Raw genomic sequence first — 12,604 nt, 5'->3', positions numbered from 1 at the left:
ATTCATCCTTTTTTACTGGTTTAATTGGTTATGTACTATACTGTTACTGTGTCCAGAGCTGAAGGACTGAAGCAATGTTTCCAACACTGTGACTGAAAGGCACCCGGCTGTGTTGGGTTGTAAATCAGTTTGATGTAAGGTGACTGACAGGATTTGTTTCTCCTCTGGCAGCAGAGCAAGGGGCAGTCCAGGCACGGAGCAGAGCGGCTGTTCACTGCACCTCGGAGGTTAAAATAGGTGTTTCTAGAATAGGGACTGGAAATGACTGGCTCGCACACAAACGCACACACACTGGACTACACACGTACAATGAAGAGGCAGAAGGTTACCAGCAGATCTACATGATGATGGTTTGATACAGCTGAAACTAAAACTCTTTGTTCCTTTTTAAAACATATTATGCTCATGCATATTTGTAGATAACTTCAGTTCCAATTGACATGTTACATATAACACATCTGAAGATTTGCATATGACCCAATGAGCCTTAAATAAGTTTGTTATTTTTTGGCAACATGACAGTGTAAGCTGACACTAAATAATCATTTGAAGCACAGAAAACTTATCTTGTCTCTTCACTTTATTTTAGGCATTGCTCATTATTTCTCCTGCATCTACCAAACGCTCCAATCCTGCTAGTCATGTTTTCACAGAGAACTGTTTGGTCAGTAATGTCAGGAAAAGTACAGCTGACTAACTCTGCTTTACTCCGCTAACTGGTCCCCCGACCTTTTTCCATCATTCCTTCCCTGAATCATACCAATGATTTTATGTGAAAGGTCAGGGGTCAGACCAGGTCTAAGTGCAAAGTCTTGTCTGACGCTGAGTGCCGATGTTTGCAGGAGACTGCAGAGAGAAACCTTCAAAGCCATGTGCAAGACTCTTTATTTCTGCTCCGAATATTGCAATAATGAGGGGATCTAGACTTATCCGCCTTTCAGTTCAATTTAAGGTGATCAAAGGAGGAATGCCCTGAGTTGTGGGTGGTTGTGCATTCTCAGTAGTCAGTTTATGGTCTTACCTGAGCCCCACATTGGTCGCCTTTGTTCTTCACGAGGCTCTCGTAGTGGTCCAGATCCTTCGTCCGGTAGAGAGTCCAGAGGTCAGTGTGTCAGCCAGCATAAAGAAATTCAGAGTCGTCTTTGAACGGGATAAACAAGACGTATGCTCACGTTACTGTGGAGAGATAAATAAAGTAGCACTCAGCGGAATGAAGGCAGACCTTGCACCAGTCGGCTGGAGAGTGGAGAGGGATATGCTCGGTGCAGGCGGCCGCATGTCCACAGTGTGGCTGCATCAAACAGCCAGCGTCTTCATGTTAAGCTTCTTCATCTCTTTACTGCCCTCAGATCCTCTCCAGTCTTCCTCCCAGTCTTTATATTTTCTTAATTCATTCAAACCCCTCTCTGTCTCTCGTTTTTTTCTGCGTTTTGTCCGAGTTTTCCCCTCATGCCGTTGCCACCTTCCCGGGAGCGAAGGAAACAAGTGCACTAGATTCCAGAGGCTAATTCTGCTTCTTAGGACGTTGTCACCTAATATGTGAGGACAACTGTGGAAGGAGGGAGAAGACAGGCAGAGGGAGCGTAAAGGAACAGGAGGGGCAGGACAGAGGAGGAGGGGGGCCCGGCGACGGATGGCAGATCAGAGGAAACAAGGATTGGAGTGTGCATGTGTTGTTGAGGAGGAGGAGGAGGAGGAGGAGGAGGGTGGCAAGTCGATGAAACCTGAGAGGCGAAGCAAAGGGAAATATGATTGGCGGATGAAACAGATGGCTTACATATCTTATAAGTGTGCCTTATTTACACAACCAGCATGGCTCCAATGTTACTGTATATCTGAGGAAAATTTCCCATTCATGGCCCTATTAATCTCATGTTATATACATATTTACATTTATTACTTATAAATGAAAGAAAACAAACTAAAACTGCAACTGTCAAGTTAACACATTAATCACACTGTCTTGAAATTGATGTAAAAAATTAAGCAACCCAATGAACTTATGAAATAAATGAATGAAAAAGCATGTTGCATCTATTGTTGTCTTGAGCTCCAACTGTTCAAGATCAAGATGATATTTATTATGATGTACACGAGAAAATATACATTTTACATACTGTTTATACTATGGTAACGATTTCTTTCATATCTCTGTGGTTATGTTGCAAATCACAGTGCAGGATTGATTACTTATGGCAATATTGAATTTTTATATGATTTTTGCATCACTGGTGATTTATCCTGATTTGCTACATATTGAATTTGCTGGAGTAGCCAGCCAACAGACATTCCTGTCTGATAATTTTATCCATAAACTGTTTCTAAATTGATTTTCTTGAAAATGTATCAGATCACTGCATAAATCAGTTTGATACTATTAGAGCCAGGCAAAAAAAAGAAGAAAAAAAAGCCAGCTAAAAAGAAAGTCCGGCACAAGAAAAAAAAAAACATTCAAAAAAAAAAAAGTCCAGCACAAGAAAAAAAGAGCCAGGCAAAAAAAGAGAGAAAGAGAATGAAATCAACTTACTGCGGAGGCTTGACCACAGTACCGCAGGATCAAACCAAGTTAGTAGAGCGACTGACTATGCCAGCAGCTGTAGTGTGTACGTCTTTGGAGTGTGAAGGTGATTTTCTGAAGTGGTGCAACTGTATTTGTAACTGATAAATGTACCATATCAATAACGTAAAGCCTAGTCATTCTCTTTTCTTCTTTTTTTGCCTGGCTTTTTTTTTTGCCTGGCCCTAAATCTTAAATGATAGAGAATTTTATACATTTTCTCTTTTCTTTTCATATTGTCACCTATAAGATTTCCTCAGGACTACCAGATGTCCCTCCAGACATTAACCCAGTAATAATACAGATCTTTATACTGACATTAATTTGGAAATTCTTGTCTTGTCTTGATTGTCTCATCCATACTGTATCCTCCAATCTCTTTTTATCCTCATGAACTGCCTCCTGCTGCAGTGGCATTTCTCTCGTTCACATCCCACAGTGCAAAACATCAAACATCAGGAGGTAAATATTACAGAAGGTGGCCATCTTTAAAATGCTGACCCACCGAAAACTCCAAAGCACTCTCAGCCTCTCGATCTTTCGTTACGCTTTTCAATTTGTCATCCAGCAAAACACCCAAAGTGAAGTGCTTGGATAGCTGGGATGATGAAACTGAATGTGAACACAGTCTCACAAATACACACATGGTACTGTGGGACTCCCAGGGGCTAGCATGTTGCCAGGTATGGTGTAAATTCAGATCGGATGTCATAAATGTGCTTGCAAATGACGTTTGGGAAATGTAGGGGAGTATTGGGTGGAGGAGCAGGAGGCAAGGACTGAGCTGAGATTGACGCATGGCGCACCGTCGAGTAAATGTCAGTATATTTCTGATATGCTAAAAGGTCTGGCAAGAAGTCAGCTCAGCTCTGTCTTACAGATTGGTTACAGAATATGATGAGTAATGTGAGTTAAGTAGCCTACAGTCTATCAAAACTATATGAACAATTTAATGACACGCCATGTGTGTGTGAAGCACTCTCGTGTAAATGAGAGGCTGTTTAATAAAACCAAGTGTTTAATGCTAGCAGTAAAGCAGTAATGGAAGCGTCGTGTCAGGCTTGGCAGGGTCCCACAGTGCCACTTCTGAGGAGCAGATGCCCATGTAAGCTCACTTCCCAGTTTAGTTTAAGTCAGACACCTTCACTTTTATTTCATTTGCATAATATGGACACACAAACAGCAACACCTTCTGGCAGCATGCCACATAGGGGTTAGGTTAAGGGACAGCGGGGAAGGACAGCGAACTGGAGCAGTAAGCACATTTCACCATGGGGATACTGTTACACACACACACACAGTTACCCCCCTCCCCTCTCCCTCTCAGGGTCACACTCCGTTCTCTAAACTATTCTCTTCCTCCGCTCTGCAATAAAATTTTTACAAGAGCGCTCAGCGTTACATCAGGCGGAGTAATGCAGGACGTTGCATTCCCCTGTCTCTCTGATCTATATATGGCTCCTCAGTGTTTACATACGTCTCCATTCCTCTCAACATGTGGGGCTGTTTGGACTGATGTAACAACTCATTCAGCCAGAAAATTTAAATACCTTTGGCCACTAAGATGAAGTAACATTTTTTATGGCTCTCTGTTCACATAATTTTTTGGCAAAGTTGGCAAGTGTCTTGACAATAAGTAGTCTGTACTCTGTAAGTAATCAGAGGGAATTTCTTCAGAGCAAGTTCGTACAAGGCCAACTGCTGGACACTACTGTCTGTAACTACTGTCATCTCTAGAAATAGAGACCTTCATAGTAAAAAATACCCAAAAATGGGTCAAAATGAGAATACAACATATCAAGGAAATTCTGCATTTTCCTGAAATTTTAAACACTTTTGGAGAAAAAGGATTAATGTCAGATGTTTGGCTCGTTATGCAACTTTTTGTCTGAGCTTCCTCCACTTCTCCCTTAATTTTTACGTTCTCCTGTTATTAAGAATCACTTATTTTGCATTGCACAGTGGTGGAGGAAGTGTTCAGATCCTTTGTACACGTAAATGCTGTAAAACACCAAAGCTTAATGAAAAGTCCTGCTGAAAATGTTTCTTGAGTGTAAGTATTAGTAACAAAATATACTTAAAGTATCAAAAGCAAACTCAATGACCCTTTTGAGTGTTATGTTTTTATGTATGATATTATTACTGCTGATGCACTACCGTATTTTACTGTTGGTTGAAGTGGAGCTAATGCTAACTTCTACTTGAGTATTTTCATCTAAATGCATTGAGTATAGTAGAAGTAAATAAATGCAGCAGAGTAGATGTATAAAGTGCCATAAAATGGAAATGTACAGCACAGGTACCCAATGCACTTTAATCTAGCACTTGATTAAATGTCCTTGGTTACATTTCATTACTGAGTCCGCCAATCTAGTGTTTGCTATCTCCATTTGTATTGTATGTATCTAGAGACAAATTGTTTTTCCCAGTCATCAATCATTGTTTCCAGTGTTTGAGATTTGACCCATTTTTGACTGGTTGTTGCAGCCTGGTGATGTTATTCATTATTGATGAAGGTCTGAAACGTTGCATTTTCAGTAGACCTGCTGCTGACAGATTGCAAGAATTCAACACATTTGTTACTCAACTAATAACATTGTGGGATTGATTCTAGTTTAAACATAAAGACCCTCCTCCATCAGTTTTACTAAACACACAATTTGTCTTGTGAAAGAAGGTGCAGTCCCACAAAATCAAACTGAAATCTTTCAAACAATAACGTTTAACCCAAATAAGAGTTTTTTTTCAAATTTTGTCAGTTATGGTGTTTAGTTGTCAACTCCTCTCCCTAGCAGTCCTGGAGAGCACTTTCTGCTTTTGTTCCTCATTTTTCCACCTCAAGGATAAAAGCACCCACCACATCCCTCCTTCCTATTAGCCCATGCTCTTCAGTGCTGCCTTTGAAGATTTAATCAGTCAGATTTCCTTGATTAATCCTTTTTCATGTCCTTTCATGGTGAATAATTAGAGAGTTTGATACGATTGCAGGCGGGATAAAGGACAGCATGCAGATTTCTGATTGAGCAGAGTCCCCAGGTACCTTCATTAGCCTGATTACTCAGATCCAAACACACAGCATAAACCAGTTTACATGTAAATAGGTTAATTCTATTCCCACTCTTCACTCACTCTGCTGGCAAGTTTACCAGTTGGGATCGCAACGGATGTTGTCTGTTTTAAACCATCTACCTCCACAGAAATCCTGCTGCAATTTGTGTAACACCACTGACAGATATTTAATTTGCACTATACAACAAGCTGCAAGGTTTTCCAACAGAGCATGTTTAAGAGATGAATCTCAATCCATAAGGAGCACTGTCACTCATCATCAGCATAAAAGCCAAGCAGTAAAGGATCTTCTCCCACTGCAGATCATTCGGAGGGTTGCAGCAGTAGCAGCAGATTGTCTAATGGTGACACCTCGTGGCCAAAAGCTCTTCTCTCATCTCTCAACCAAAAATTTCATTTCAGCAACTTCTTTGACCACTTGGTGGCAGCACAACTCTACTCTCCTCATTTACAGGTTCAGTACCCACAAATACATCTCCTGGTAGTTAAATCACTCCTCACAGGCCTATAAATAAAGATTCAACACTTTTGCTGCAATAAATTTGAATTAAACATTCATTTATTGGTTCATTTATTGGTGCTTTTTTTAGTGTTTATCACTGCCTGGTGCTTTGTGTCGTTGTGCATAATATCTGCGTTTTGTTGTGTAGCGGAGGGGATGAGGAGCTGAAGCCCGACTGCCTCTCTCCCCTCAGGATTAGCGAGTTAATGCAGCCGTTCAGACACTGAGCTCTGATCAGCTGCTTAATACTGTTTTATCCCAAATAACACAACTGTGCACGCAAGATGTGCACACACGCAGACACAAGCATATACTTACAAGAACAAACACACACACACACTATCATGTATTTTCTAGTGTATATGACATTGTTGACTTACAATATTCAGGCAGTAGCAGGCTGCTGCTGTTGAATGCTTATATAATTATGAACAGAAACTCACTGAAATAAATAATATCTTTTACAGAGGTGAAGAGTAGTGCCACGGGACACCTCTGCTGCCATTGTAGCCTCCAGATCCAGACTAGTGTCTAGTCAAAAGGGGCTAAAGGTCAAAAAGGGTGAGGGCAATTGTAGCCCTTCGTTTGACTTGAGTGAAAAATCGCCTTTTTTAAATGGTAGATGATTTATTTTTCTTGAGACATTAGTCTATCATCTGTCTTTATTCTGTCATGTGGACAGAAGAAGATCATCTGTGCGTCCTAAAATGTCCTGTTTTTGTTATCATCCTACAGAGTCAGTCCCTGGTTTCACTGTTTAGTACCACAAACGCACCACACAAATACACACACACAGGCTTATACTAATCCTCGTGAAAACAAAGCGATATATTTCTTCCAAACGCAGGTCAAGCGTAGGATGTTCATCAGGATTATGAGCATTTCATCCATAATATAACCTCTAACATCATACTTATCTAACACTCGGCATTCTAGATGGGAAAGATGCAGAGAGGCAAATTGACCAGCCGAGCGATGATTCAACTGGTGACCACGGCTCTTTCAGGACATTCCCACCAGTGAACCACGACCCAGTGTGACCTTTTGACCCTTCCTAAGTGACCTCTCAGTGGGTGGCCTTCCCACTGACCAACGTGGACACATGAATCAACAGAAGTGGCTGCTCTTAGTTGGAATGTCTGTTATTGTCTTCATCATTTTCTCACCTTGGTTTTATATTTCCAACTTTATTTTTTTACCTCTTCAGTTCTTCTTTATTATGTTTTCTTTTCCAGGTTTAATGTTTCTTCTTTTCTATGTCGATACATCAACAGAGGGACAGTCAGGCTTCTACACCCCCATAAATCTTGATTTTGGTATAACAAATGTATCTGTGTTCGAAAGGTCTAAGTGTATAAATGTACACACACACACACACACACACACACACACACACACACACACACACACACACACACACACACACACACACACATATGTTTATTACATATATAAGTGTAAAGTTGAGGCCTGAGGGAATGTCAGGACAGGATTATGCCGTCCTAGTATCAGTGAAGGAGAGGATCTGCATGGCCGGGCAGCCATGTTAATCATAAATCTTTATCTTACAATCCTGCCTTGCACATCCACCCTTTCATTAAAAGACAGCCCAAGGATTAGTGCCTCTAAACCACGAGATCTGTGTAGAAAAATGATAAACAAAGTAGCGAGGAAACAGAATGCTGAAATGCTGAATGTGCATTATGAGAGACAAAGATGACACTGTCCCAGGAATATCTATGTATCAAATACTGTAAAAAAAAAAAAAAAAAAAAAAAAAAAAGCAAGAAGCCATTAGCTGATTTTTCAAAATATTTTAATAACATCAATTTTTCAATTGAAACAAAAATAGTAAAAAAAAATTACATCGTATCCAATGCAAAATTCGTTGGAAATCTTAAATCCAGTGTTAACCTGAGAATTACATTTTTTGTAGTCTCCAACTTAAACTCCCGGTTCATTTTCTTCCTTTTCATTTTTCTTCACATCTAAACATCTTCCGTTTGCAGACAACAAAATACAAAGATCAGCTACATCATACTAAGAAATCTACCTCTGAATGCGTTTCGAGTGCAAAACAAAAGAAAAGTGGACACAAAAGAAAGAAAAAGAGAGAAACTATCAGTCTAACTAGCAAACCAAGAGAAGCCTTGACCACAAATATATACAAAAGGAAAACCAGACACACACTGGCACATCAGAACAAAGTCCATATATACTGTATTAAATTAGAGAATAAATAAAAAATACTTTAATTTATGTAGAACATCTGATGTTACCGAAGCTAAATTAGAAGTGCTTATATTAACAGGATGTGGCGGATAATTCATCATGACTAGGTGTTCAAAGTGTTATTTAATGTCGGGACCTAAAATACCCTTAAATCATTTGGTAATCAGTTTGTAATAAAATGTTTTAAGTCAAGTATTTTCTAATTTTAACAATGTTTAGTGCCAATCTATTGTGCAGCACACATGTAAACAAAGCGTTTTTATTCTACAGTTCTTCTACTTGTAGTTTGTCTACTGAAAAAGTCTGAAGAGACGTCAGTCAGTGTTCATGAAGACTCATAGAGCGACCAGTCAGGTTGTGTTGATGGCTGAAGTAGAGTCGTCCCTCCTGATCCATCTTAGTCTCTGTAGACAGGGGTTATCTGTCGGGGGGGCATGTGCGGCGGATGGTAGGAGTCATACTGCCCCTCTATGTGTGCTTCGTAGCCAGTCTGAGTCTGATACAGGCCCTGGTCCACTGGGGAGGGGGAGTAGTGGTGTGGGGGTAAGTAGTGGGGTGAAGGCTCCTGTTTCGGCACCAGGTTGCTGATGCTCAGAGGTGGTGTAGGGGGGCCTTCATACGGAGGGGTTCCCACACCGCCAGCATTGTACTCGTTCGGAGAGTGATTCTCATACACTCCTACTTTCATCGCCCTCAGGTGAAGCAGGTGAGCAGAGTCAAAAGTGCCGTATGGCGGACTTGGCAGGCCAGGGGAGGAGTAGCTCACCACGCCACCAAGAGGAGTAGATGGCGCCCGGACCCCGTGTCTGTCCTCAGCCCTCACCCCGACACCCAGAGTCGGACCCATCTGCAGGCAGCCTGCAACAAGGTTGGTGGTGGGCTGCGAGAGGCCTTTACACATGGTCTCCATGAAAGCTCTGCTCTCTGTGGAAAGACCCCCCTCCAGGGCCTCGGACAGGGCACAGATGTAGTTGCGGGCCAGCCGTAATGTCTCGATCTTGGACAGTTTCTGGGTTTTGGAGTGACATGGCATAATGGTACGCAGGTTCTCCAGCGCGTCGTTTAAACCGTGCATGCGTGAGCGCTCTCTGGCGTTAGCCTTTACACGCCTGGCACGGAAGCGCTCCTGCCGACCCTTGGTCATACGCTTCCTCTTGGGCCCCCGCCGCTTGGACCCGTTCTCATCCTCTTGTCCTTCTTCTTCGTCCTCCTCATCTTCCTCTGCATCCTCACTCCCCACCTCCCTGGCCTGCTGGTAGTGGTGTGATGATGCGTCTCCATCAGGTGAACTCATGTCGCCGTCCATCCACTGCAGAGGGCTGGCGTCCTCCTCTCCATCCTCTTGTCTCATGTATGGCTTAATCATCATAGTCCTCTAGAAACAAGAGAGAATCAAACACGTGAGCTGTGGTACAGATACTGACTGGTGTATTAATGATCCTGTTGTATTAATAAAAAAAAAAAAACATGGACATGATAATTAATAGAGAAAATCACCTATACTGATATGTTTTATGTAAACTATCCATTTTGTTTTGTTTTTATTTCTGAGCACCCCATGAATAATATTTATATATATATATATATTTTTTTTTTGCAAGCATTCGTTCCAAACTCAACTACAGAAGAAGAATGGCAGTGGTGGAGAGTCACTAAGTGCATGTACACAAGAACAATACTAGTGTGCACACACTTTTGAAGTGCTTGTACTTTAATATTTCCAAATTTATGTTACATTTTATGCTTTTTTATGCTTCATACTTCTACTCCACTTCATTTCAGATTAAAATATTGTACTTTTGCTACACTACATTTGTCTGAGCTGCTAGCTATTTTGATTTTTCATACAAGCGTATAAACTTAAACTACCAAAATTAACACCAGCTCAGCACACTGCGAAATAATATGTTGCATTTAAAAATGCTGCATCCATGTTAAGGCCTCAGTGATAATAGTCCAATATTATAATCTCTGATATCTGATAACACTTCTGTACTCTTATTTAAGTAAAGTTTTACTTGTAAAGGAGTAATCTGTGGTATAGTATTGCTATTTCTACTTACTTGTTAAACCACTGAAGAATTAAATATGCAAACACCTGACAGTCTTTTCTTGGTTTTAAAACCGAGCAGACTCCTGACTCACCAAAGCTCATAGATGTCTGTGGGTCTCATCTAGCCTCTGTGTTATGATTCAGAGACAGTCTAAGAGCATTTAACATCCAGCTGAGGAATTGGCTGGTATTCACGTAGCTGAGCATAAACTGGTTTTATAATTTATTTATTGTTTCCTGATATGAAAGCCTTGTTACTAATACTTAATAATTAATTACACTTATAAGAAATTACAGTAAGAGTAATTACAATTACAACTTGGGGTTATTTTTTACCTTAAATTGAGGGTGTGAGGTTAGAGTTTTGTGTTCTGTACAGATAGTAACTTCCTACCTTGAGGAAAATCTGTGATATCAGGCTATGTACTGTAAATAAAATGGACCTGACAATGTTAAAGAATTAGAGCTGTAGCTATCACTAAGGACACTGAGGTCATGTCCTTGTGTCTGTTCTTCTGTTCGCATTATACAATTAAAACTATATTAAAGGTTATGGACTCTAATGTTTTAAGATTTGACTGCTACAGTTAACTGAACAATTAAATATAAAATCCAAATAATAATAGGATTTAAACACTTTTGAATGATCAATAGTCATAAAATAACTATCAAACCGGGTCGATTTTTTCAGCACTGGACAGCTCCTCCTGTTGCTCTACAGGTGTGGTGCTGGCTGATTGGCCCAAGCGTTAACGCAAAGGGAGAAAATAACGCAGATAACAACTCTTCTCTTTGGTAAGAGATAACTATTTGTAGTTTAGTTTTTAACAAATTAATAATCTATTTCCACTTCTTTTTTATCCTCCCTCCCCCTCTCTTTCTCCTCACTCGGGGTAATCCCGGTCAACTTCTGAACTAGTAATATCCCGACGAGATAAAGTCACTGACAGGAGGCGATCTCAATCTGGGCCATCGCAGGATTTGCTCAGCGGATGAAGCGACGACCATGGGATTAAATGAAAGATCGACATCCCCAGATCAGTGACAGACAGACGACTGATTGAACCGAAAGAGACATTTCCAGAAATATTTACGTTTCGCCACAAATTGCGTGCCTGGGCAGCTATTTGCGAAATGTGCTTTGAATCATATTAAGAATTTTATATTTTTTATTAGTCTATACTTTTTTTTATGCAGTAAAGTTGCAGTTCAAACCTGTGCCAAAATTCAGGTTCACCACATAATTTTCACAAACTGAAATATAAGTAACTGAGTAACTGGTGCGTTTGATTTATGCTAGGCTACAACTTTTAAAGGCTGCGTAAAATTGTATTAAATCATTTGTTTAAAATAATTTTAATGATGATTTATTTTTTTTAAACCTAACACAGACACATACCCGTGCTGGTTTGTCCAGTACCTCCTCTGGAAGTTCGTCAGATGATAGTTTTCTTCTGTCCACGGATCACAGTTTGGTCCCTCTGTCCATCAAACAGTGAAGAGGTGCCGTGTTGTCTCCAATCTCAGTGCGGGTCACTCTGCAGGGGCTCTGGCTTTAACCTCCCCTCTTAAAGCTCCTCCCCTTCTACCCCCACCTCCCTCCACCACTCCCCATCCAATTCCTGCTGACGTGCTGGAGCTCGCGCGTGGCCGGCCCGTGGCTCGTTGCCTGCTGCGTGTGTGATGTGTGGTCCGCCATAGGCTACGTTTGGTGACACATTTCAGACTTAGTACCAGTTAATTGGGGATGCCTTGTCCAATTGGGGAAAAGGCTGATTTTGGGGTCAGAGGGTAGACTTAGGATAAAGCAAGTAGTGGTGATGGTTAGGGTTTATGTAATGTCCCAAAAAGTGACCATAATCTGATATCTCTCTCTCTCTCTCTCTCTCTCTCTCTCTCTCTCTCTCTCTCTCTCTCTCTCTCTCTCTCTCTCTCTCTCTCTCTCTCTCTCTCCCTCTCTCTCTCTCTGTGTGTGTGTGTGTGTGTGTGTGTGTGTGTGTGTGTGTGTGTGTGTAGGGTCCGAGGCCCCGGCTCTTTGTTGCTTTGCGAGGGCGGCCGCCAAATCCGCAGCACGTCGGCTATGCATTGAGCTGTGGGGAGACGCGCTCAATCGGCTGAGCTTAACTGTATGTGACAGCTTGAAGTTGCGTGTGAGCAGGTGTTTGCTCCATCCCCTCTTCCAACCATCCAT

The 12,604-nt window shown here is 41.2% G+C and overlaps 1 protein-coding gene across 1 annotated transcript; it reads right to left on the bottom strand.

Annotated features, from left to right (window-relative positions):
• Positions 1–8,757: 8,757 nt before the first annotated feature.
• Positions 8,758–9,729, bottom strand: LOC133977907 (neurogenic differentiation factor 4-like). The gene has a single exon (XM_062416207.1). It carries the CDS (start codon positions 9,727–9,729, stop codon positions 8,758–8,760), a length of 972 nt encoding a protein of 323 aa, XP_062272191.1.
• Between the last annotated feature and the right edge of the window lie 2,875 nt (positions 9,730–12,604).

Source organism: Scomber scombrus, chromosome 3 (assembly GCF_963691925.1).
Source record: "Scomber scombrus chromosome 3, fScoSco1.1, whole genome shotgun sequence".
Lineage (NCBI taxonomy): Eukaryota > Metazoa > Chordata > Actinopteri > Scombriformes > Scombridae > Scomber > Scomber scombrus.
This window is presented reverse-complemented; position numbering and strand designations above follow the sequence as displayed.